The following is a 26,147-nucleotide window of genomic DNA, read 5'->3' on the forward strand; positions in this document are numbered from 1 at the left end:
AGGGTGCTGTGAACAAAACTTGGGTTCTCTGTAAGATCAGCAAGTGCTCTTAACTGCTGAGCCATCTCTCCAGGCCTAACTGTGACTTTCTGATAGTGTCTAATAAAATGCTCTGCCTACCTGAGCCCTGGACACATCAGAACAGGCACCGCAGATGAGCTCTCTGGGGTCGTAATCATCTCCTTGTCCAGCTTCAGCATCACAGCGAGCTTCACCACCAAAATATGCCTGTGGGGAACCATGCTTACATGAAACAATGGTATAGAAGCCACAGTGTAGCCACAGTGAATGTGTTAGCCACTCCCTCACAATGCCAAGTAAACACATGTCCACAACTAATGACTGCAGGGAGACTCAGGATTAGAAATAAAACTATTTATTTATTTATTTATTTAGTATGAGACAGTGTTTCTCTGTGTAGCCCTAGCAGTCCTATAACTCATTCTATAGAACAAGCTGGCCTTGAACTCAGAGATTTGCCTGTCTCTGCCTCGCAAGTGCCAGGATGAAAGGCATGCACCACCATGTTTGGCTTAAAAATAAAGTAATTTCAGTCCTGGAATGCAGACAAGCTTTGAGATGGAAGAAGTCTAAAAAAACTGTGCAATTACAGGAAAATGATGAGGAAATATACAGTATTCCAAACAAGTATGAGAAATAAGGTATCAAGTAGTAAATACAAATGATGCTTTTTCAGGGCAAAGTTGAGAGTTTTCTAAATTTGAAAATTTACACAACATATTCCCTTCTATTGCTTAAAACATGTATTTCTATTCCTAAGTCATAATTATACATAATTAAAGGTGCCTGACATAAACTAGGAGAGAATTAAAATTTAATTTAATGAGAAAGCAAAAAAAAAAAAATCAATTTAAGCATCTTCTGATCATATAATTTTTGAAATGAGCAGAAATTTAAGAAATTCTATGAGGAATGCTCTTATACTTATAAATCTATACTATATCCAGAAGTCAATAATATCCAGTATGAACACCAGCATGAATAAAATTATCTTGATGGCCAATTTATTTTTACTTGTTTGTGCACAAAATAAATGAGGCCATGAAATTGGGTCAATTTTCATGCACATAATGTCTATAGTCAAGAAGCTAGGGCCAAACTGAGAATAAACAAGGTGAGTCAATATAAATCTATTATCTGGACTAGAAAAAGAGGTCACAGGCAGGCTCCATTGATGCAGAGTTTATAAATGAGCATCTGTCAGCTAAATGTGGCTTTACCAGGACGTCAGTTTATCCCCAGCCAGTCTGCTCATTCTAGCTGCTTCAGTTTTCTCTGTTCTTCTACATGGCTTAAACACGTGACTGTTACCCCAATGGTAGTACAATATTCATTTATAATGTTTGCACAGTAATTATACATCAATGGTATCTTATTATTTATAACAACATAGCTTTTACAAATGTATACCCTTGATCTTTCCTTGGTGTACATGTGTATATTCATGTGCCTGTCATCTATTTAGCCTTCCATTCATTAATTTTACTTTCTTTGCTACACTGCAGGACTGTGTATCATTTCTTCACTCATTTATTCAATCTCAAGCATCAAGTATTGGAGACAGAAAAATGGAAACAATACATCCGTTGTCTTTATAGAGCTTATGAAATGGGGCAGAGACAAGTAAAGCAGTAAAAATAATGAAGGTTAGGTATTGTGACAGACATATTGAAGACAGTAGAACTGTAGGTAGGTGGTGGTGCTGGGAAGCATGAGCATGTGACAGAGGAGAAACCAGAGCTGAATCCTGAAGGACAGTCTGATGGGACATGTGTGCGTACATAGCTACAGTGAACGTAAAATGTGCAGCAGGGTTAGAGAGGAACATTGCATTAAAAAAAGAGAAGCACCTGTGTACCAGCACGGGGGAATCAGTGGTGGAGCATTCATGGTTCAGTTTGGGGAAATGTATGTTGTTTGTAACCTTATTAGAAGTAAGACAAGAGAGGAAGACAGCGCTAGCAGATTAGGAGAGCAATGGCCCAGGAGATTTAGAAAAACTAATTTACTAGCAGTTGTATAAGGGAAGGAATGAAGTTTAGGAATGCCAGAAAAGCTCAGAAAGATACCATAGTTACAAAAAAAGATAAGAGTTACTCAAGATGTAACAGGAAACAAGAACTCAAAAATCTGCAGGAAGAATCAGAGGACTTTGCAGACAGATTATATACTGGGGAAGTGAAGACTGAGGTACATCGTATTAGATGACAACACTGAAGTATCCGTGTCAATAAGCCTCAAGTTATTTGGAAGGTCAAAATGGTATAACGCGTAGGTAAATTTAGGAGTATACCAGAGGTCACCCAAAATATGGAGGAACAGGATAGTAAGTAGGAGTGCTGGTAAACACAAGGGTCATTAACAGACTGGCGTCAGAGCTTATGTAAGAACCAGTTGTACCAGGCAATAGATTAGTCATGATGTGCGAGTATCCTTTGTATGAGAACACTACAAACTTTAGAGAAAGTTTGTTTATGTAAAAAGTATTCCCCTCTTATCAAGTAAATAAATTACTTCAACTGGAAACATTGCATCAAGCTTTCTCATTTTTAATTTCTAGCTTAAGCTTTAAGAATAATTATACATCATTATACAATTCAACTGAATTATAGTGCAACCTCCAGATTTTAACACTATAGTATACTTTGAAGCATACCTTTCTGCATTTGTAGCAAACATAATATGCATATCTATTCATGGCATAGCCAGCTGGATCATTATAAAACCTGACACCAGGAGTTGTGATTGCTTCACTCTTATGCAGACCTTCATACTCCAACCTCATTAAGGCTTTTCTTCTGACATCTTCATAGAGCTCTTTTATTGGATCAAGCAGGTCTTTTAATACTATATGATTAATTTTGTTCTGAAATAAAAAGTATATTTTAACATAAACATTTATGAAATAGTTCAACAACATTTAGTGTGCACTCCAGTGCCAACTATTGTAACAGGAGATAACCAGTTAGAACACAGTGTCTATAAAGCACTAATTAAACATAATTCTGCAAAGTACTAAAAAATTTCTATTTTGACAAGAGCAAGAAAAACAGAAGAGTCAGGACTCTGCATTAAACCTTCTATTCTTTGACTTCATATTTCCTGATTGAAGTACATCTCCCCGAGCCTTAACTGTTCCAGGAACAAAGGCTACTTTGCTGCCACAGATATGACACATGACCTCATGTGTGGGTTGCATGTTCTGGCTCCTTGGAGATTAAGTATTGTCAGGTTAGAGATGAACAGTATTCCCTATACCATCTTCTCTGCCTTTTCCGGACTCCTAAACACGACTTTCTTCTGTGGCACCATGAGAAGGAAGAACAAAAGATATAATTTCCTTTTTTTATTCCTTAGTCTAAGTAAATAATGGCTGGGCTGAGTATTTTTTTTTCATACTAAGTCCATTGCAACAGTTTTTAAACAGGAAGGTTTAAAAAACAGACAGAAATTTACAAAACAAGAGTGAAGAAGTGAGGGGGAAGACACTGACACATTCTTTATTATCATTATTAGGTTGCCTGAGAAATTCACTACTTTGCTTACTACTTTTATAGAGATGTGTTGTAAATGCTAGGGAAGCGTTCTTAATTTAACTAGTTCTAAAAGCATCTGTTCTAAAGGCAGTAAAGGCCAGTATTTCAACTTTTTATAGCAGATCTCAGGTCCTGCAAGCACCAAAGGGTCCTTTTCCTGTTAGTGCCTCCCAGCCATGTGACATAACCCTTTGTGGGTCTGAGATAGTGATGCATTCATCACTAATACACAATGATGTTTAAATTAACAAACTCCTGCCATAAATGATGTTTCATTCAATTTAGCCAGCTTTTAGGTGATAATAATTGTGTTCCTCCCCAACCCCAATGGTTTAAATCAGTGTTTCTCTTCTTAATGTTGTGACCCTTTAATACAGTTCTTCATGCTGTGGTGATCCTCCCAATCATAAAATGACTTTTTATTGCTATTTCATAACTGTAATTTTGCTAATGTTATGAATCGTAATGTTAAGTATATGTGTTTCTGATGGTCTCAGGTGATTCCTGTGAAAGGGTCATTTGACTTCCAACGGGGTCACATCCCACAGGCTGAACATCACTGGTCTAGGAAAGAAAACTGGCTACTGCTGGATATACCTCTCATAACCCAACAATAACTACTGTAGAGAGATACTGTTTTCAGGTTCTACTTAGATGAGGAGGACAGAGACTAATGGAGGCTTGAAGAAGGAAAACAGGAGACAGTAAAGGACCAGGAAATGCTGGTAACTATCTGAGATGAAAACAAAGACAGGAAATACAAGGTAAGTAAGTTCAGGTTCTTTCCACACCTTGCAAATAGGACATGATATGAATCCAAATGTTATCCTTGGACCAAGCCATCTGTTTTCCAAAACTCTCCGACAGCATTGTAAGTGGAATACATGACTGCAGTCCAACTTAAAAAAAAAGAAACAAGAAGGATGTAGGTAAGCAAATAGTCTTGGCAACACTCAGGTAATGGGGAGACTCTCCAACGTAGGAGGCCAATGTGAAGTAGGCAAGAGAAAAACCAAGTACTGCAGGACTGAGAAACCTCAGGACTTTTTAAAACTTATTCATGGGATATTATTGACTAGGTTTTCAACTTCTAATTTTTTCTAGTCATATATTAATGCCACTTATATATAAGAACTACATATATAAAGTAGGCTAGGTAAGGAAAATGTGAAATCAATTAACTATCCTAAAGAGAAAAGAAATTACGGATTTAATGAATTAAGATTTTGTTGAGAATATTCACTATCTTAGAATCAATTCTAAGGACTGAAAGCACACATAAATGTCAAAAGTTACAAACTCTCACTTAGCAAATATAGTGCTAACTTCTATCCCATACTCAAGTATGTACTGGAGCATACAGATTAGATATGTCATGATATAGTCTCTATTTCAGAGATTACAAAGAGGTTAGCAACTTGATAATATAATCATTTCCTCTTCAAATCATTTTATACAGATTCATAAAAATCCCTAATAGTTGGACTTGCAGAATGGGAAGCAGAACATAAAGTAACAGAATTTCTAATCCACCTACACTAATGAATATATATTCATAGGACATTTTTTTCTTGGCCATCTGCAGAAAGTGCCAATCATCTTTTGATTTGAGAGACAGGTTTCTACCCCTCCCATGAGGCACAATGCAAAGCTGAGGCAACCTGAATGGCTGGTGCTGCGGAGAGCGCTTCAGTGAAGCAGATCATACACATGTCGTCAGCATCTTGCTTCAGTGTGGTGGCATTCTTATCACAGCCATGCAGACAGGGCAGACAGTGTTCCTCATTTCTCACACCTCCACATGGATGTCCACACGGATGCGTCTTACTGCAGGCAATCTTAGCATATTCCTAGTGAAGGTGAATTGCAATGGTTTAAAAGGGGCATGTATCCTCATCGGCCAACTATATTAACTTCTCCATGTGACCTTACAGGAGATAGCTATTAGAATAAAGTAACAATTATTCCTATGCTTTGAATATAAACTAGGATTAAGAGTTTTCTTTTAATGTAATTGAAGGATTTCATTCCATATAAAAGAATAGCACTGATAAAAAGTACACTGTGATTTTAGTTGATCTGGCATTATATGCGGGCATGAAGCATGAATTTCTGATGTCAAAATCTAATCACTGGTCCCCTTTCCCAAAAGTGGGCCCCAAATGCAAAACAAACAAAACCCCAATCGGAATACCATCTACATTCCACAGCATAAATATTCAGGATTCAAAACCTTTCAGATACTAGAAGTTTATTTTAGGCAAATGAACAAAGGTAACATATATATTACCTGGGCAAATATATATTTTAAGTTCGTATGTGTATGTACATGTGCCTGCTATATGTTTGTGCACCAGGCGTGTGTGTGTTTGTATGTGTGTGTGTTTGTCCATGAAGCCTGTACTGGGAATCAAGCCTGGGTCCTCTTCAAGAGTAGCAAGTGCTGTTAGCCACTGAGCCATCTCTCCAGCCCCAAGTGGTCAGATACCTTAACTGTTTCCAGATGAAAATTACTAACTACTAATAATGGTGGTGAATAAGCAGTATAAAGTCACCATTGGGTTGTGACAAAACATTTAAGGCCAACAAAGGAAAGCTGCACTGAGGCAAAACAAAATGATAGCCCCTACTAAACAATAAATAAAAATCCTTTGTGAGAACATTAAGTTCTTCCTTCCAGAGATGGTCTAACCTCTAACTAGACACCCACCTGGCAATCTGCATCAGAACATACACTGCCAACAGCAGACAACTCCGTTCCACTTCTGGACCCACAGAAGCGGCAGGCTTCTGAGCTACTTGTGGTGGGTTTGCCTAGGTTCAAGCAAAGAAAAATCTTCCATGAAGGCATGCTTTTTATATTGCACTATAGCTAATTGTGAAATAACAAACTAGATTTCTTCTAGTTCCTGAGGGCTGTAAGCTGCCCTAATTATTAAGTCAGCAATCACCAAAGGAGTAAGAAAATAAAGACAAATCTAAACGTGAAGAAACTCAGCTGGATTACAGCTTTTTAGCAGAAGAAACAGGCCATATCTAGCCAAGACAGCAGACTGAGCAAATCTGTCAAGCCCTTTCTCAGGATGCAAAATACTAGATAAATATTCTAATTAAAAAATTAAGGTACATAGAATAAAGTATTCGAGTATTTTTATATAACAAAATTACATGATAGGACAAACTCTAACTAGATTCTAAAACCTGAAAAACAAAAAAATCTACCCAAGGAACTCTGCTATTTCAAAAAAGAATTTAAATATCCTGAAATATTGAAGAACAATCAGAATTCCTTAAAAAAATTAAAGACCTTGTTAATTTTCACATACAGGCACACAAAGTCTACTATCATTGATTGCAGAAATGATTGCAAAACATTTTTCAGAAAAGGAAAGGAGCGTTTATATTGCCAATCAAGGATGGTTCAATATTACATTTTTTAATGTAGAGTACCAACAGATTATAGGAGAAAAACGAATCAGTTTTGAGAAAAGGCTTATGTTGCACCACAAATGTCACCTTTATAGAGTTTATTTATTCAGATTTATGCTGAAGGCCAACAAGAAAAATTTGTGTCAGTGGGACAAATAGTGGACAGCACCTTTGCTAAAAATGATGAATTTTCATGTTTTGTAACATAAGCTTGTAATTTGTAAGATTTTATTTTATAAAAAAGAATTAAAACTAAGTACTAGACATACATAAAGTATTTTTTAAAGCAACTAACTTCTTACCATTAGTAAAGCGGAACTATTCAGAAAGCCTGAAAAGTATTAAATGTATAAGAGACTCTCAGAAGTGTCACAAAAGTGCCTCTGACATGAACCGATTGGCCTGCTCTTTGATCACCTCCCCCTGAGGGGAGAGCAGCCTTACTAGGCCACAAAGGATGACAATGCAGCCACTCCTAATGAGATTTGATAGACTAAGATCAGAAGAAAGGAGAGGGGGACCTACCCTATCAGTGGACTTGGGGAAGGGCATGCGTGAAGAAGGGGGAGGGGAGATGGGATTAGGAGGGGAGGATGGGGGGATACAAAGTAAATAAAGTGTAACTAATAAAAGTTAAACAAACAAACAAACAAACAAAAGTCATTTAGGACCTTACAGTTCACAGTGCAGACATGGTATCCCCAGTAGCACATTCACCCTTGTGCTCTTCATTAACGTGGGAGGCTCACTTACAAAGATGTAAGTAGTATAAGACAATGGATTCCAGAGGTTAATGGACTGCCAAGAGTCACTGTGGCGGTTTGAGCATAATTGGCCTCCATAGGCTTATATATTTGAATTCTTAGTCACCAGGGAGTGCAACTGTTTAAAGGGATTAGGAGGATCAAGAGATGTGGTTTTGTTGGAATAGGTGTGGCCCTGTAGAAGGAGGTGTGTCACTGGGGGTGTGTGTGTGTGGGTGTGTGACTATGAGGTTTCAAAGGCGAATGCCAAACCCAGTCTCTCTCTGCCTGCCTGCTTGAGGAACCAGATGTATAAAGCTCTTGGCTACTTCTCCAGCACCATTTGTGTCACCATGCTCCCCACCACGTTGATACTAGATTAACCTCTGAAACTGTAAGCAAACACAAATTAAATGTTTTCTTTTGTAAGAGTTGCCTTGGTCATGGTGTCTCTTCATAGCAGAACAGAAGTTACACAGTAGGTTAGTGGCAAGTAGGGTTTCCTAACTTTTAGTCTGATTTCTTTCTAGCACAGATGACTCTCTGTGTCTGCCACACATATGTGGTCAAATGCCATCATTAAGCAGCTGAATATTAGACAAACTAGTATCTAACTTATCATACATTGTAGACATGATTTATTCTCCCCCTTTTAAGTTATGACTCAACCTTTAATTCTCTTTTACCTGTGTGTTCTCGGAATTCCACCATTGCCTTCATTGTTTTAGAATCTGCTAATGCCATTAACCAAAATAGCTTCGTTCTACCACAGCCTTCATGAAGGTCAACCTTTATAGCTTCTTCTTCTTCTTTGAAGACCTGTTGTTCCATCACAGAAAAGGGATACATGTGTTTGTTTTTTGTTTGTTTTTGGGTAGCAGCATGAACGTCATCATTCAGCAACAATGGCTTTCTTTATAAAGCACTGCTCTCTTCAGTCCTCACAACAGCTCTGTGTTTATAATTAAGGTGCCAACTAAATCTTGGAAAACTTAAGCATTTTCTCAGTTTATAGTTAATAACTGAGACCACTGAGAGGTCAAGTAAGACCATAAATTCCAAAGCCCATTTCCCACCTCCTTCATTCCCACATTATTTTTGAGTTCTTTTCACACCCCAGACACTGATCTGAGTATGAAGACACATCCTACCTGTCTTTGGTGAGTTTTAGTTCGTCGATGCAGATGAAGGAATCTGTCACAGTCAGTACATAAATTTCCACAGATGTTACATAAGATGATAGCTGCAGTTTCACCATCATCATGGTTATCACACATAGGCTAGAAGATTATTTTCACATGCTATGTTAGACTCATATGAAAGCCTCATAAAAACTGAATCTAAGTAATATACTTATGATACTTATAAAGTTTTAGAATTTGAATGTTGAACAGAACTACTGTAGGCATATACTGAGCTATCAAAATCTCTAAAAATGATCCAATAAGATTAATGTGCATGCAGGTCAATGGTTAAAAGGAAGAAAGTGTAGTGACTATTTAGTATTTAGTGACTATTCTCCCTGTTATATATCATTCAAACCTCTTGAATGATAAATGAGTACAGTTTACTTAAAAACCTTAAACAGTAATCAGAGAATGTTGAGAGGGCACATCACGTTCCCTCTGAAATGACTACAGTATTTCTGAGCCTCCTCTAATTACACCTTGGAAAAGAGTATGCCACATTGTTCCTCTTACTTCCCTTTGTCCTAAGAATAATCACATTTATAAAAACAGTAATATTTACAGGCTACAAATTTGGTGATATAAGCATGAATCAGAGAAGGATAAAGGCTTTTATATAATCAAATAAACATCCTAGATTTTTTAAAGCATTCAGTAGGTTTATGAGATGAATCAGGCAAGCTGGACATAACTTTCCAAGAGTGTGATCTGCTGCCTTTCGTCACAAACTACCACTAACTATAAAGAAAAAAAAGTTCTTACAAAACAATCCTGACCTTACCATTTGTTTCTGTTGTCCATCCTTCCCCATCCACCTCCCTGATGAGAGGCGATCCACGTGGTCCTGATCCAGAACACACAGTGATGCCAGAGCAAGCCAGAGCTGTTGAGGAGAAAGGCTCCTGTATTACTGAATTATGTGTGGGAATACACTTACGAAATGCTCAAAATATCATACAGATAACAGCACTTGCATTTCCCTGATGTTGCAAAGGAGTGGAAGGTCACTCCATATGTGCCATATACCCAGTAGACACCTGTACAACTGAACAGATGACTATTTCTATACAGAACCACTGTTTTCTACCTGATGTGAAATTATCCTCTATCAATAATATATAAAAATAAATATTGATAAAAATATTTACTGTACATGTCTACTGTGTATTTTGTCAGCAAGTATATCTGTCCAAAGCTCTATAGTACTAATGAGATGATAAGTAGCTAGTATTGCAGTTCCGTAAGTAGTTGGGGACAGATTTCAGTATGATTATCCTATATTATATGTCTAACATCCACTTATTAGTGAGTATATACCAAATCTGTACACTTAAAGAAGCTAAGCAAGAAGGAGACTCTGGGTAAGATGCTCAGTCCTCATTCAGAAAGGAGAAAACAGGGAACCGGACAGGAGCCTACCACAGAGGGCCTCTGAAAGATTCTACCCAGTAGGGTGTTGAAGCAAATGCTGAGACTCATAAACAAACTTTGGGCAGCGTGCAGGGAATCTTATGAAAGAAGGAGGAGATAGAAAGACTGGAGGGGACAGGAGCTCTACAAGGAGAACAACAGAACCAAAAACCTGGGCACAGGGGTCTTTTCTGAGACTGATACTCCATGCATGGTCCTTGGTTGGAGTATCAGAACCTAGAACTCCTGCACAGATGTAGCCTATGGTAGTTCAGTGTCCAAGAGGGTGCCCTAGTAAGGAGAATAGGGGCTGTCTCTGACATGAACTCAGTGGCAGGCTCTTTGATCACCTCCCTCAGAGGGGACCAGCCTTACCAGGTCACAGAGGAAGAAAATGCAGCTAGTCCTGATGAGACCTGATAAGCTAGGGTCAGATGGAAAAGGAGGAGGTCCTCTCCTATCAGTGGACTTGGGGAAGGGAATGGGAGGAGAAAAGAGAGGGAGGGCGGGATTGGGAGGGGGCAAGGGAAGGGGCTACAGATGGGATGCAAAGTAAATTGTAATAAGCAAAAAAAAAAAATAAATTAAAAAAAGTAGTTGAGTACATATTCGGTTATTCTACATACTAAGAGTTTTTCAGAAGTCTCAAAGGACCTAGTATGTATACTTTGCCATAAATGTCTAATAAACTTTGGAAAATTCTAGAAAATCTGAGGAGACAGACAGATGGTTATACAAGTGTGAGCACCTGAGTTCAAGTTGCTAGAACTCATATAAAGCTGCGCTTGAGAGAGTGCATGTCTGTAATCCCAGTGTGCCTGTGCAAGATGAGAAGCAGAGACTAGGGAGTCCCAGGAGGCCTGAAGGCTGTTGGCAGCAGTAAACAATACAGTAACTCTATCTCAAAAAGATGGAAGATGAGCATCAACACCTGACACTGCCCTCTGACCTTCACACATGATCCACAGGCACACAAGCACCTGAACACACCCATTATCATCACATACCTATACACACATGACCATACAACACATGTATATGAAACACTGTAACATTTCTGAGGGGTATAAAGAGTGAACTTCAGTTTTACACAGAATGATATGTTCATTCATTAATGAAACACCGACAAAAGAAAAAGAAAATCTATACAAGTGAAAAGGAAATGTAGAATGAAAGCATTCTTGAGTGGTAGAAAGGGGATAACTGTAAAATATACTTGTTTTATGTGTCACACTCATTAGCATGGTAGCATGAACTGGATTTCTCTGCTCTAACAAAATAAAACAATTTTCTTTTACAGACTTAGGAGAATTAATCGAAATGATTTCTATTAGTATATAATATTCCTAATCATGTTGCATTGCCCTCTTCAGTAATAGCTTAAAATCACTTTTGGAATCATATAGCCCATAAAACCTGACATATTAAAAGTTAGATGTGTTATTTGAAGAATGAAATCATAAAAGTCCAACTCTACTGAAAGCTAGCATGTATCATTTTAAAACATTTTTAGACTTATTTATTCTATTTTCTGTCCATGAGTATTTTGCCTGCATGTGTTCATATGTGCATGCTCACTTGCATGCCTGTGGAGGTCAGAAGTGGGTGTTCAGTTCTCTGGACCTGGAATTATTGGAGTGGCTGTGAGCCACCATGCAAGTACTGGGAACTAAACACAATCCTCTGTGAGAGTAACAAGTGTCTTAACTGCTGAGCCATTTCTCCAGGCCCAAGTACTGCTTTGAAAACAAAGCATACAGACCTAGTAGTTGAGCTGGGGCCTTTCATCAGAAAGAACTGCGCAAGCTGTAGTCTTGTCTCTGAAGGGTCACCAACCTGTCCTAGCATAATGCCACTACTGCTCAATTTCCTGAGGTAAGCTACGGCAGATAAGTCAGTAGAAAGACGATACACACAGCGTAACTTAGGCTGCTCTAAGAAGTGTATCCTCAGCTTCCTAAAGAGTAACAAAAGTTTGCCCATAAGTCTCAGTATCTGCATTGATAGTCTGCAGGGCAGAGCTTTTCAGAGGTCCTCTGTGTCAGGCTCCTGACTTGTTCCCTCTTTTCTTCTTCTTCTGATGTCCAGCCTCTTTGCCTTTCTGGGTAGAAATTGAGCATTTTAGCAAGAGTCCTCCCTCTTGATTAGTTTCTTTAGGTGTACAGATTTTAGTCGGTTTATCCTATATTATATGTCTATATGAGTTAGTATATACCGTGTGCATCCCTCTGCTGCTGGGATAGCTCACTCAGGATTATCTTTTCCAGATCCCACCATTTACCTGCAAATTTCATAATTTGGGCAGAGTGCAGGGAATCTTAGGGAAGAAGTGGGAAACAGTAAGATCTGGAGAGGACAGGAACTCCATAAGGAGAGCAACAGAACAAAAAAAAAAATCTGAGCACAGGGGTCTTTCCCGAGACTGCTATTCCAACCAAGGACTATGCATGGAGATAACCTAAGACCCCTGCACAGATGTAGCCCATGGCAGTTCAGTATCCAAGTGGGTTCCATTGTGATAGGAACAGGGACTGTCTCTGACACGAACTGATTGGCCTGCTCTTTAATTACCTCCCCCTGAGGGGGAAGCAGCATTACCAGGCCACAGAAGAGGACAAGGCAGCCACTCCTGATGAGACCTAATTGACTAGGATCAGAAGGAAGGAAAAGAAGTCCTCCCCTATCAGTGGACTTGGGGAGGGGCATGCATGCAGAGGGTGGAGGAAGGGAGGGATTGGGTCAGGAGGAGGGAGGGAACCACGGGGGGGGGGGGGATACAAAGTGAGTAAAGTGTAATTAATAAAGAAAAATAAAATAAAAAATAAAAAAAGAATAACAAAAGGTGACACTTAAACAGCCAACAGTGAATTGTAATTACTAAGACACTTAATCTGTTACATTAGTCATTTTCTGATGAATACCTATTTAATTAAAAATGTGGACTAAGCTGACTTATTGACCACACATAATAACGCAGACCAAATTTAAGAGAAACAAACAACAACAACAAAACTTACTCTAGTCGTTGCAATACATCTCACTGGAGATCTAAATTCTTCTTCCATCTTGGTCAAGGCAATGATGGTTTCTGCAATAGCATTTTTTGTCACTCGGGACCAAGCTTCTGACAGGTGACCCTATTGAGCAGGACAGAATAGCTTATCAAGTAGAATTGTGTCACCATAGCAAACTCCTTTCTCTAAATAATACCTCTAAAAAGAGAATATTTATAGCAAGACCATAGGCCTTTAGAGAAGAGCACAAACTCAAAACCCTTCACAATGTTATAAAAAAAATTCTGTTGTTAATCTCTATTTTGATGATTGTAAAGGAAATAAAAATTTAAAGCCTCATTGTTTTTCTGTAGTGCTCAAAGAAGAATATTTTCTTTCATATTTGGATAAAAAGAAAAGGTACCACAAAGAGAGCAACAGAACCAGAAAATTTGAACACAGGGAACTTCCCAAAGACTCATACTCCAACCAAGGACTATTCATGGAGATAACCTAGAACCCCTGCACAGATGTAGCACATGACAGTTCAGTGTCCAAGTGGGTTACATAGTAATGGGAAGAGGGACTGCCTCTGACATAATCTGATTGGCCTGCTCTTTGATCACCTCCCCCTGAGTGGGGAGCAGCCTTACCAGGCCACAGAAGATGACAATGCAGCCACTCCTGATGTGATCTGATAGACAAAGATCAGAAGGAAGGAGAAGAGGACCTCCCCTATCAGTGGACTTGGGGAGGGGCATTCATGAAGAAGGGGGAGGGAGGGTGGGATCAGGAAGGGAGGAGGGAGGGGCTTATGGGGGCATACAAAGTGAATAAAGTGTAATTAATAAAAAAATTTAAAAAAAGAAAAAAGTATGAAAGTAAAATTGTAAAGGCTGATTCTAGAAAAAAAAAAAGGTACAAATAAGGTTTCTATGCTTGGGAAGTTCTGGCTGTAAAAACCTTGATATTTAACACAAAACATATATACCTAAATTACTAAATTAATTGCTTTATATGGATTTCTAGAATCTAAGAGCACACATATGTTCAATCTACAAATCTTTTTATTTTCACTATGTTTCTTTCTCCTCAGTGCTAGGAATCCAACCCAGAACCTTTAACACAGCTAAGCAGATTGTTTTTGTTGCTGCTATTCATTTTGAGGGCTGGCAAGATGGCTTGGTAGTTAGGAGTTGAGTACTGATTTTCCAGAGGACCTGGAGTTTGAATCTCAAAACTCATGTCAGGCAGCTCATAGCCTGTAACTCTAGCTTCAGGAGATTCAACATCTTATTCTGGTCTCTGCAGGGTACTGCACTCCTGTGTACAGTCCCCCTAAGCCCATATACAAACACTTAAAAATATTTTAAAAAATTTATTTTTATATGAATGAATGTTTGCTTGAATGTATTTATGCATACTATGTGAGTGCCTGGTGCCTTTGGAGGCCAGTAGGGAATGCTGGATACCTTAGAGCTGGAATGATAGACAGTTGTGAGCCATCGTATAGGCATTAGGACCTGAACCCAGGTCCTCCGTAAGAGCAGCCAGTGCTCTCAACTGCTGAGCCACCTTTTCCAGCTATATAGATATTTAATGAGCACCAATAGCTTATCACAGAATTCAGGTGTTCAAAGCATTCTTCTTAGGCATTTAATTCAAAGAACTTCCTGGAGAATACCTATTTGCAATGAAGCCTAGGGAAATGTCAATAGTTAAGGAAAACCCAGAACTTCAACTTTTCCCCGGAATCTCATTCCACTTCTCATACAGCGTGCAGTCAATGGTCAACTGGTGCATCCCCTTAAAAATGCTTTCCATTCCCTATGTCTCTTCCTCAGGCTGTCTCCTAAAGACAGGGCAATTTGAGCAAAGTGACCTCACAGAGCCAGGCACTGAGTGGAGTAATCCCGTGTCCTATACATCCCATATTTCCCCAATACTTTAAGATAGTGGTACAGGATATAAGTCAGGAATTTAAAGGGTTAAAATACAGAACTGATGAGGATAAGAAACTTCTAGGAATCTTTTTTTAATGACTTATTTTTATTTTATTTTCTTTTCAATATAGGTTCTCTTAGTTCAGAAAGAACACATTTTGTTTTGAGGTCCTGGAAAACTTAACTAAAGTCTCAGGTAAATTAAGTGGGAATTTGAAATGAATATGCTTTAATGACAAATTTATCACCTATTGATAGGACTGATGGTACAGTAGTGAACACCCTAAATGTAGTCTTTAAATAAAACTTTCAGCACTGGTGCACTTCTATTTATCAGGGTAGGTGGTTTCAGCTGACTCTGGCTTAGCTCACTGCAGTTGCAGTGAAGACCAAGGACACTTACTGCGGCCATGTCCTTAATAAGCTTAATGATGATCTCTGAGATCTGAGTAGGAGTTGAGCCTTTCATCCACCAGTGACTTTCACCTCGTCGGAGGTAACTACAAGGAAAACAACATTATTTCAGCACAGAGCATCCTAGTTGTTTAGAGAACTGAATCAATTAGAATGTTTTTTTTTAATTTTTAGTATACTTTTATTCATTTATTTTTGCATCTATATGTATGTGTAACAGTGCCATGGTATGCAGGAGGACAGACAAGAACTTTCAGAACTGGTTTTGTTTTTCCACTATGTGGGTCAAGGGGATTGCACTCAGGCCATGAGGCTTGGTTGTAGGCGCTTTTACCTACTGGGCCATCAAACTAGCCCAAGGTCTTGCTATGCAACCTAGGCTGGCCATAAACTTAATAGTCTTCCTCATTTACGTGATTGCTGGAATTTACAGGTGTGCTATCAAATTAAGACATTTTATTTTGTTATTTCACTCATTTTATTATTTTTATGTGTATGTGTGTGTGCTTGCATGAATGTATATGCACCCAGGCATGCAAGGAGCCCACAGAATCCAGAAGAGGGTGTGTAATCCCTTGGAACTGGAGTTATAAACACCATATGTGTTGTGGGAAGAGAACCCTGATCCTTGGTAAAAGCAGAAACAAACAAAACAAAACAAACAACAAAAACAAACCATTGTTAATCTCTAAGTCATCTCTCCAGGCCACAACTGAAATATTAAAAACATTAACCTAAGTCTCTTCAATCTCAAAAGAACAGCTATTCTTATTTATATTTCCTTTCCGACATTTTTGTTTATATAATATATCTAGATCACCACTATTCAATTCTCAGCCCATGGGCCACAAACTTTCCCGTGAACATGGAGGCATGAAAGAACATTTGCCTGACTATAAAGGAACTTTACAACAGTGAGCACACCATTGCTTAGATGAATTGACTCTTTGTTCCTGTTAGCTTTCTGATTTTAGCTGCTTATTGTCATGGGTTGGCTATGTAATTTATTTATTCCATCATCTCTCTAATTTTCTACTATTACATATAAGTCCAGAACATCCTGGCACATATACCTTTGTGCATGTATATAAAACTTTAAGAAGGAGAACTGGGGGGACAAAGGGTAAGAATATTTAAAATACACTGAGGCATTAGCAGCTGGCACACAGAATTTCCAATAGGTGGAAATGCCTGGGGAGGGAGAGATGGCCAAGTGTTTAAAAGCATCTGCTGCACTTGCAGAGGATCCAGGTTCGGTTTCCAGCATCAGTATAGTATCATACAACTCTAACTCCAGTTCCGGGGCAGCCAGTGTTCTCTTCTAGCTCTCATGGGCACTGCATACTTGTAGTCATGCACATACATGCAAGCAAAGCACTCACACATCAAATGAAAATAAATAAAATCTTTACAAAAAGAAAATGTCTGTTTTCTCATAATGTTCTTAAGCACTATACATATTTTTCTATTTAAAAGTATTTATTTTCCCCTGAATGCATGTGTGATGTGTGTACATGTTCATGTTTGTTGTTGGGTGTGGATGCAGGCGTGTGTGTGGACGCACTCGTGGGCCCAATCCTGACACGGGCGTCTTCTCCTATCAGCCCTCCCTTGTATCACAGTGGGGGCTCTTACTGAACCTGGAGCTCATCACTTAGCTGCCTACTCTGGCTGGCCCTCTTGTTCAGGGAGGTCTCTGCCTTGGCCTCCTACCTTGGAATAACAGACAGGGTCCACACCCGACTGGCCTTTAAAGTGAGTTCTGGTGGCTGAGCGTGGGAGGCCTCATGCTCCTGCTGCAAGTGCCTCACTGGCTGAGCAATATCCTTAGCCTCTAGTTTTTTAATCTCAATCTCCCCGGTTCACTGAAACATTTCACTTTTTCTATGTCGCTTTATAAACATTATTTATGGCCAATAGTCTATTATGTAACTTTAGATATTTTTCAAGTAGTTCTCTCAATTTAAAAAATTTTAATAGTATATATGCAACTTGATTTACTGTTAAGTATCAAACCTGTGAATCTTTTCCAATATAGCTTTTAGTATTCATGTTTTGTAAATTTAAGATTAGAAAAACATTCTTCTATAATTTGTCTTAGTAAAGTCTTAAAACAATTATTAAGTATTAAATGATATGAAGTTTATCTCCTCATTATTATTTATTTGTTTTTATTGTGGAAAATATTAACATAAGCCTGAAATTTTCTTTTTACAATAAGGGAGTGATATTCAATCTTTTTCAACACAGATACACAAATGCCAAACGTTACATATGAAGTTGACTTTCTATATTCTATGATATTCCTTTTTTAAACATTTAACAATTTTATTCCTTGCTTCCTTCCATTCTTCCTTCCTTCTTTTCTCTGTGTAGTCTTGGGTGTCCTGGAACTTGCTCTGTAGACCAGGCTGCCCTCAAAGTCAGAGATCTGCCTGCCCTAGCCTCCCAAGTGCTGGGATTAAAGGTGTGTGCCACCACAGCTCAGCTCATTTAGTAATTTTAAATAATTAAAAAGTATATATTATTAGTATGTGAGTGTATGAATGTATTCTAGAAATGTGTGGAGATGCACACCACAATGTGTGTGTAAGAGGACATTTTCACTGAATCTGTTTTTTCCTTCCACCTTTATGGGGATGTAACACAGGCTGCCAATCTTGTATGGGGAGTGTCTTGCTAGCTCTGACATTCCTTTTACACATACAGACAATAGCTCATACATGTTATTTGGTGAGTGAGCCAAGAGGTAAAATTTGTGTTTCAAGCTTTTGATACTTAAATAGAAAGACTGACAAACCTGGAGTTGAAAATCATTGGCAACGTGACTGTTGTAACTCCTTTGCCCACAGTGGTACCAGCTGTCCCAGTGATGGTGGTCCCTTTGGCTTTGAGCTGGACAGTGAGTGCCTTGGCAATGCATCCCAGAAACATGTCCAAGATACCCAGCTTATTCCAGTCTCCTTTTTCAGTTGAGTGAATGATGTCACTGATGTCAGCGGGGGGCAGAGATTTCACTCCTATGATACTGGCCAGACGATTGGGGGTCACTTCAGGCAAAACTCGTCTTAGTAAGGAGGTCACCTGATAAGAAGATTGAAAAAGTACATCTAAGCACTATTGCTTTACAGTTATCATTAAAATGTGCTTAGTTCCTATTCTGTGGCTTTAAAATCTACGGGAAGAACAGAAATATAATTTAATACTTTTAATAATTTATAGTTTTACTTTTGAGAAGGAATATAACTTAAGCATTTTCAGTGTGGTTTTCACCACCCAGTAAATGATACACTGTATCTCTAGTAAGAAGTCAGTCAAGACTAGAGTACTATTACTAGTTAACTGGAACAGAATCTTTGGCAATGAAAACATGGATTTAAAATTTTGATACCAAGCAAAACATAAGGTCACAAAATAAAAGTTCATAAAACAAAGCTCTAAAGTCTTCTGATTTTTAAGTTTTTTAAAAACAGAAGTAAGTGGCCTGATGGTCACCTGTCTCTGGACCCTTGGAGAAGCTGTGTGGAGCAGGGAAAAAAGGTCTTGAAGCAGAGTCAGCTGCTGAGCCAGGTACTGCCTGCCAACATTGGAGCCACTCAGTGCTAAGACCATGGAGAGCAGCTCAAAGCAATAAGCATCCGAGGAGGCGTCTTCATCACTGGGCTGGGAATTGGCATTCTCCTTGCTGGAAATGGCATGTTCCCACTCTTCACGAACTCTTGTGGCTTCCATACGAATAGCTTGGACGATATGAGCACATACCTATATGAAGGAAACAGAAAATACAACATTTTACTCATAGATCTTTTTTATTACTATGACTAGAATAACCAAGAAATGGAAAGATGCTTGTTAATGCCTGACTTAATGCCTTTTTGCCAGTACATTCTCCATTAAATTATTTTCTTAACTCATCTTAAAAAGAATGGAACAAACTAGGAGAAATAATGACACAAATCTCAATAATTAAATCACCAGGTATAGTCAAATTAATGAAGTAGAAAAAGAAAATATAAATATATTTATGTTACTTTTTTCTTTCTAAAAAAAATTAATGTTATAGGCAGGGTATGAAAACCCAGTATTTTCATATCCATATGCTAACTAAGCTAGCATTAAATTCAAGTCCTCCTTCCTTTATCTTCCACATAGCTGGCATCACAATATGAGCCTTTGTGCTTGTTTTCATCTTCTGAAGTGCTGTTTTTATTTTATCTAGCACATCTGTATGTGAAGGAGCTAGACTTACTCCACTACCTACTTATGTTTAAACTATATTTAAACTATGTTTAAATATATTTAGCATTACTAACTGCTTAGCACTCCCTCCTGATAGAAAAACATGAGACAAAAAAAGGACTATAATAAAATGCAAATGTTCTTTGTTTGTTATAGCTGAAATCCCCAGACAACTGAACAAAGACAACTTAACAGCTACTAACTAACCTGCTTTTGTAAGTTAGTCAGTTTACTCCTGCTGAATATGATTCCAACCATATGTTCTTTCAGGTCAGCATCGGATGTTGCCTTTACATACAAAAGTAAAAGTAAGAAAGAAGAGTCTTTAGAGAAAACTTGCATACTTGACTTTTTAGAGTGCCTTGAGAAATAAACTAAGTAGGTACATTGAAATGCATTTATTTTAAATTGAGGCTTATTACACTAAGACAAAGCATAACATTTGAGAAATGCATTTTAACAAAGTGATTATAAAATGAACAAAATTTGATGGAAGGAAGGTCTTAGCTCTGTCCTTTTATAAATAAAAAAGGAAAAAAACAAAATCAAAGCAAATATATGGAAAGAAATAATAAAGTTATAGATGAAGTCTATAACTTAAAAGGAGGTAGCACTAAAACTAAAAGCTATTTTCTTAAATACCCAGAACTCAATCTGCACCATCCAAGAAGAGCATGAATATATAAATAGCCACAAGAAATAAAAGAGGTTTCACTATAGATTTTACAGATATTAGAAATATTATATTATAAATAATTTATGCCAGCAAGTTCAATAACCAAAACAGATTAATTAATAGAATGATCAAGGCTTACTCAAGAAGAAATGATTAGGTTAAATAGCCTTGAACTTATTAAAGACAGCAAATTTCTGCAAGGTAGCCTTTTGCCAGCTATGAATTAGATTATATACAGCTTTGTTCCAGACAGTTATTTTCATCCTAGTTGTGTTGTGTTTATATTTTTCCTTGTTTACTTTTTATTTTCAAACAAACCTATATTGACATATATGCCATTTATCTCTTAAACTGAGCAGTCTTTTTTTTTTTTTTTTTTTTTCATGTTTGTAGTAGCCTTGTTAGCAATAGCCAGAATCTGGAAACAACCTACTGTGCCTTTTAAATTCAACACCAAAATGGACATGGTTAGAGATACAGTTCCAAAGATGATATCCCACCATGGAAGTATTTAGGATTCACTCCTCTCTAATATTTCTGACACCCTGTGGCAAAAGAATTTCTACCCTGATTGTTCCAGCAAATATGGCACTCTGAGGGAAGCAAACATGCTTTATTTCAAATGGTGCTCTACCCCGCTTCAGTAAGTGCTAGAGGGCTCTCTCTCAATCGTCACAGCAAGTCTAGTCAATAGCTAACATTGTTTTTCTTTTTTTCTTTATAGTTACACTTTGTTCACTTTGTATCCCCTGTGGCTCCCTCCCTCCCCCCTGCACGCGTGCCCCGCCCCAGTCCACCGATGGGGAGGTCTTCCTCTCCTTCCCTCTGCCCCTGGTCTGTCAGGCCTGTCAGGAGGCTGCGGTGTCCTCTGCTGTGGCCAGGCCCAGGGGAGGCACATTCACACATATGTGCACCTATCCCCTGAGTTAACTGCAGCTTTTTTTTGTTTTTAAATCATCTCCAAAAAGATAGCTGCAATGTATCTATCATCTTTTATCATTACTATTATTATTAAAAAACAAACTATACACCAATAATACACTGATTAAAGTTTGATTATTCTGCTTAATGACAGTTAAGCAAGTAACTGAAGAGAAATACATAAGAATTGTCCACTGTGATGTAAGTGCTTAGCAGATTAGGGAGAGTAGAAAACACCCTCAATCTGATTGACAACATCTGCAAAATAACCTTCCAATAACAACACATTTTCTTTTAGGATGCAGAACAAGGCAAGCTGCCTGCTCTGCAGCTCTGCTCTGTGTGGCTCTGCATCTCTTCACCAACAGCAATTCAAGAGCTTGATCTTTCCTCTTATGGGCATTGTTTTCATTCAGAAAAAAAAAATTGTAAAGTAACCCTTTTAGACAAAAGTCATAAAGCATTAAAGAATGGTTACTTCAGTAAAAATTTACTGCACACATATGTAACAATACTAAGCTGAATTTAAGTACAAATTAGATATGTGTGTGCTCTTTGAGAAGCTTTGATTCAGTGGTAGAGATAAGATGTATGTATAGATAAACATAAGATAAATTAAGCAAGAGGCAGAGTAAAAACTGTTTCCTATTTGGGGAAGTTGTAAAGAAGTTCTTTCCTATTTTTTCTATTTTTGAGCTAGAGCATGGTGGGAAAATGCAATGGAGGAGCCAGAAGGTAACCTACTGGCAGAGTGCGGGACCCTAAAGACTCCAACAGCAATCAGCAATCAGCAAGCACCTCACAGAGCAGCTTCTATAGATGAAAAAAAAATCCCAGCTGGAGAGGTGAGTTACTTTCAGGTCATTCCTTTATCTTCTTTCTTTTTTTCAATTTATTTATTTATGTATATGAATGCTCTATGTGCATACACACCCACATGTCAGAAGAGGGCATCATATCTCAATAGAGATGGTTATGAGCCACCATGTGGTTGCTGGGAATTGGATTCAGGACCTCTGGAAGAGCAGCCAAGTGCTCTTAACTGCCATGCCATTTCTCTAGGCCCCTTTACCTTCTTTCTAATGCAAGTTAAAAACAAAAAACAAAACAAAACAAAAACAATACTACATATAAATAACTGTCCTATACCCACTAAGATGTAAAAGAACCCAAGAATTAGTTGTCTTAGCAAAAGTAAGAAAATGAAAATAAGAAATAAACTTTTAGGCTACAAATAAATACATTGTATACTTTTTCCTCTCCTTCAGGTGATGACAAGAGTGCTTTTTCCTCTTGCTCTGGTGTAGGTTCAGCATCTCCAGAGATGAGCTTTCCAAACACCTGCAAAGAAAGTGGGCAGTGAGAAGGAGTTAATGATATCTATCTTCCCAGAAAAGCTGGAAGACTAATTCTGAAGGGTTTTAATTAATTACTTATTTAGAGGCAGGGTATAACTAGCACAGGCTGTCCTGGACCTCATAATGTAGCCCAGGCTGTCCTTAAGTTTGTGGCAACCCTTTTGTCTTGGCTTCTAGGGTGCCAGGACAAAATAGGTGTCAGCCACCACACTGAGCCTGATTCTGAAGAGCTCCTTCTAATACAGTATCCCTTTACATTGCACTGTTACTACTTTTCTGAAACTACAAATTCAACATTAGATAGTGGTGATGGCCTTTAAAAAAAGGTGAAAATGGGCTATATTTGAAACTAGAAAATTCTAATAAAGTATTCGTCACACTCTGAAGATGTCTGTCAGTTTCCTGTATTTCACTCACTTGAGACGTGATGAGTCTGAATACGCGAAGTGTCTCCGCCTCACAGTTCCTTTGCTGAGCCACACTGGCTGAGATCTGGCCAGCTATTTTTGTGCTTTCACCGTCTTTCCAACCCAGGACCTTTACTTGCCGAACTCTTAATGTATTTTCTGGGCCCTTTAATTCAATTTTGATGATGTGATTGTCCCCTCCTGGGAGTTCACTTGTTACCCAGCCAATATGCCTGGAATCCAAATCGACCTGGTTGAGCAGAAAAAGGACAGGGATCTGATAGAGCAGAACCATTTTATCACTGCCTTGGGCCTAGCAACAGTCACAGCAAGCTCAAATAACAAACAACAGCACACACAGTAAAGATTATCAGGTTATTCCCATTATCTTATTTAAGTTTTGTGAGGACAAGTAGTATTATTTACAGGAGCTAGAACAAAGAAGAAAGTGAAGTTAAGTTAGGTTGAGAGAGTCTTGAGAGGTGATGGAGCTGAGAATTAATATAGGCCTGACTACCATATGGTTTCCCTGTACAAATTATGTGAGCAAAACTATTACAAAGAGTTTACCTGATTCACCTATACTGACCCTTAGTAGAAACAACATAAGCCAAGAGGCTATGCTTTAATGCTTTATGCATCCTTACATTACACCACAAAAAAAGGGTGTTTTCATTTTGCTGATATTTCACATGTGTGTATGCCTTTTATCAAGGACTGAAGGTCAATACACAGTGAAATGGGTTTTGACATTACTCTTTCAATGAAATAAAAATTACACTCATTGTATTTGATAATCAAGAAGGAACCTGGAGACTTCTACATGATTTATTTAAGACATTTGTTAACTGAATGGCTAAGGCCAATACTTCCAAAAAGAGAAATTAACTGGAAAAAACCCCTATTTTTTAGAATAATTTTCTTAGATTCTTTAGTATTTAAATATTTTTCATCTTAAATCTCAATATGATTTGAGAAAAGAAAAACAATCAAAAAAGCTTCTTTTGCATTATAAAATAAACCTATGGAGGGGACAGGAGCTCCACAAGGAGAGCAACAGAACCAAAATATCTGTGCACAGGGGTCTTTTTTGAAACTGATACTCCAACCAAGGACCATACATGGAGATAACTTAGAACCCCTGAACAGATGTAGCCCATGGCAGCTCAGTGTCCAAGTGGGTTCCATAATGGAATGGGTACAGGGACTGTCTCTGACATGAACTCAATGGCTGGCTATTTGATCACCTCCTCCTGAGGAGGGAGCATCCTTACAGTCCACAGAAGAAGACAATGCAGCCAGTCCTGATGAGACCTGATTATCTAGGGTCAGATGAAGAGGAGGAGGACCTTCCCTATCAGTGGACTGGGGGAGGTGCATAGGAAAAGAAGAGGGAGGGTAGGAGTTTGAGGGGATGAGGGAGGGTGCTACAGCTAGGATACAAAGTGAATAAACTGTAATTAATAAAATAATAAATAAATTTTAAAAAAGAGTTAAAAAAAAACAAACTAGAAGAAAAGCTCCAGCAAGGTTTCAGTTATGTAAGTTCCTGAGTTTGTGCATAATCTCAGACCTGTGCCCAGATATACTTCACTTGTTTCTAGAATTGTTTTGCCAACTGACTTTCAACGTAGACACAGCTGCTGAGTTATAAGCCATAGTTTTATTTTATTCATTTTTGTTTTAACTTAAATGTTGGTAAATGAAGTTGCTGACTGTGAATCAGATCTGTAATGAACTTAAAGGCACTCAAAGTCTTTGTAGAACAATGAGAGGCTGCAGACTGTAGAAGGCTCATGACTGAGGATATTTAAAGAGATCATTGTGAGCTATCTAGCTAGCACTGGGATAGTGGCTCTTAGTCTACAGACTAGCTGTAAGTTTACTGTTTTGTGAATAAATGATTTTTTGGTAGTATGTCAAAACCGAAACTCAACAGTGAAAGCTAAGAAAAAAAAAAAAAAAAAAGACAACTTTTTAATTACCTGCTTTATTCTGCACAAATCTTCTACCGCTTTACCAGTTAAGAAGGTCATTGAGGTAACTTTATTCTATAACAGAAATTCAAAATAGTTATACTATGTTTCTTCTCAGAACATATACAAGAATGTATTAGAACCTTCTTATTGCTTCTACTCCTGTTATCAGTCCTAACAGACCCCACACCATTTATCCAATTAACCACCGTGCCTACAATTCCAGTCATCTCTTTTTCCCAGGGTCTTTAAATTTCAGCCATTATGTGCTTTCTCAGTTTGACATTCCTGGCTTTAACCAAATTCTAAACATTCAAATTCTGAATCTTCATTGTATTGTCTAACGTTCTGCTTGCCATAGTCTCCACTTTCGGAGCACATGAAAGGAAGGCTCTTTAACTAACAGATGCCCGTGGGTGTCATGACTACTTTACAGCTTTGGAGGACATCTTAGTAAGGTGTACTCTATTCCTTTAAAGCACTCAGCAAACTAGGGAAGGCAACACTTACACAGGAAACAAATATCCAACAGTACTAGTTCTGTGTCTCAGCACAAGAAGACTGTTACCCTGGCACTAGATTGAGTAGTTTTATGCTAGGTACATATAAAAAAAATACTTACATTAATTCCTCTTGAGCTACTTATTATGAATTGTATACACCAGTGCAACTAAAACAACAAATGCTGTGGATAAGGCTCACTGGTGGGTAGTTTGGGAGACAAAGAGATGTATTTGCTCAAGGATGTCTCTTAAAAGGTAAGCAGATGCTATTTGAAGTTTTTTTTTTTCACAATAAATATTGTTATATATTATCTCTTCTTTATAAATACAGAGATTCAATTTAATTGTAATAATCATTGTGATGGGAAGTATGTCCTGGTGTAAAATGTAC

The 26,147-nt window shown here is 38.0% G+C and overlaps 1 protein-coding gene across 12 annotated transcripts in view; it reads right to left on the bottom strand.

The window, feature by feature from the left end:
* Nucleotides 1-26,147, bottom strand: part of Mycbp2 (MYC binding protein 2) — a 246,601-nt gene that overhangs the window by 6,742 nt on the left and 213,712 nt on the right. For 10 of the 12 annotated variants that reach the window (XM_060391563.1, XM_060391566.1, XM_060391565.1 and 7 more), the window contains 16 exons: nucleotides 25,263-25,328; nucleotides 23,288-23,527; nucleotides 22,755-22,853; nucleotides 20,123-20,203; nucleotides 19,172-19,438; nucleotides 18,477-18,760; nucleotides 15,666-15,762; nucleotides 13,344-13,463; nucleotides 9,698-9,799; nucleotides 8,881-9,009; nucleotides 8,416-8,548; nucleotides 6,268-6,371; nucleotides 5,219-5,407; nucleotides 4,349-4,456; nucleotides 2,678-2,887; nucleotides 121-228 (listed from right to left, as the gene is read on the bottom strand). In XM_060391563.1, coding sequence (XP_060247546.1) covers nucleotides 121-228; nucleotides 2,678-2,887; nucleotides 4,349-4,456; nucleotides 5,219-5,407; nucleotides 6,268-6,371; nucleotides 8,416-8,548; nucleotides 8,881-9,009; nucleotides 9,698-9,799; nucleotides 13,344-13,463; nucleotides 15,666-15,762; nucleotides 18,477-18,760; nucleotides 19,172-19,438; nucleotides 20,123-20,203; nucleotides 22,755-22,853; nucleotides 23,288-23,527; nucleotides 25,263-25,328 — 2,337 coding nt within the window. The remainder of the gene's footprint in view (nucleotides 1-120; nucleotides 229-2,677; nucleotides 2,888-4,348; nucleotides 4,457-5,218; nucleotides 5,408-6,267; nucleotides 6,372-8,415; nucleotides 8,549-8,880; nucleotides 9,010-9,697; nucleotides 9,800-13,343; nucleotides 13,464-15,665; nucleotides 15,763-18,476; nucleotides 18,761-19,171; nucleotides 19,439-20,122; nucleotides 20,204-22,754; nucleotides 22,854-23,287; nucleotides 23,528-25,262; nucleotides 25,329-26,147) is intronic. The other 2 variants (XM_060391559.1, XM_060391556.1) reach the window with 1 other exon arrangement.

This window comes from Meriones unguiculatus, chromosome 9, assembly GCF_030254825.1.
Source record: "Meriones unguiculatus strain TT.TT164.6M chromosome 9, Bangor_MerUng_6.1, whole genome shotgun sequence".
Taxonomy (NCBI): Eukaryota; Metazoa; Chordata; class Mammalia; order Rodentia; family Muridae; genus Meriones; species Meriones unguiculatus.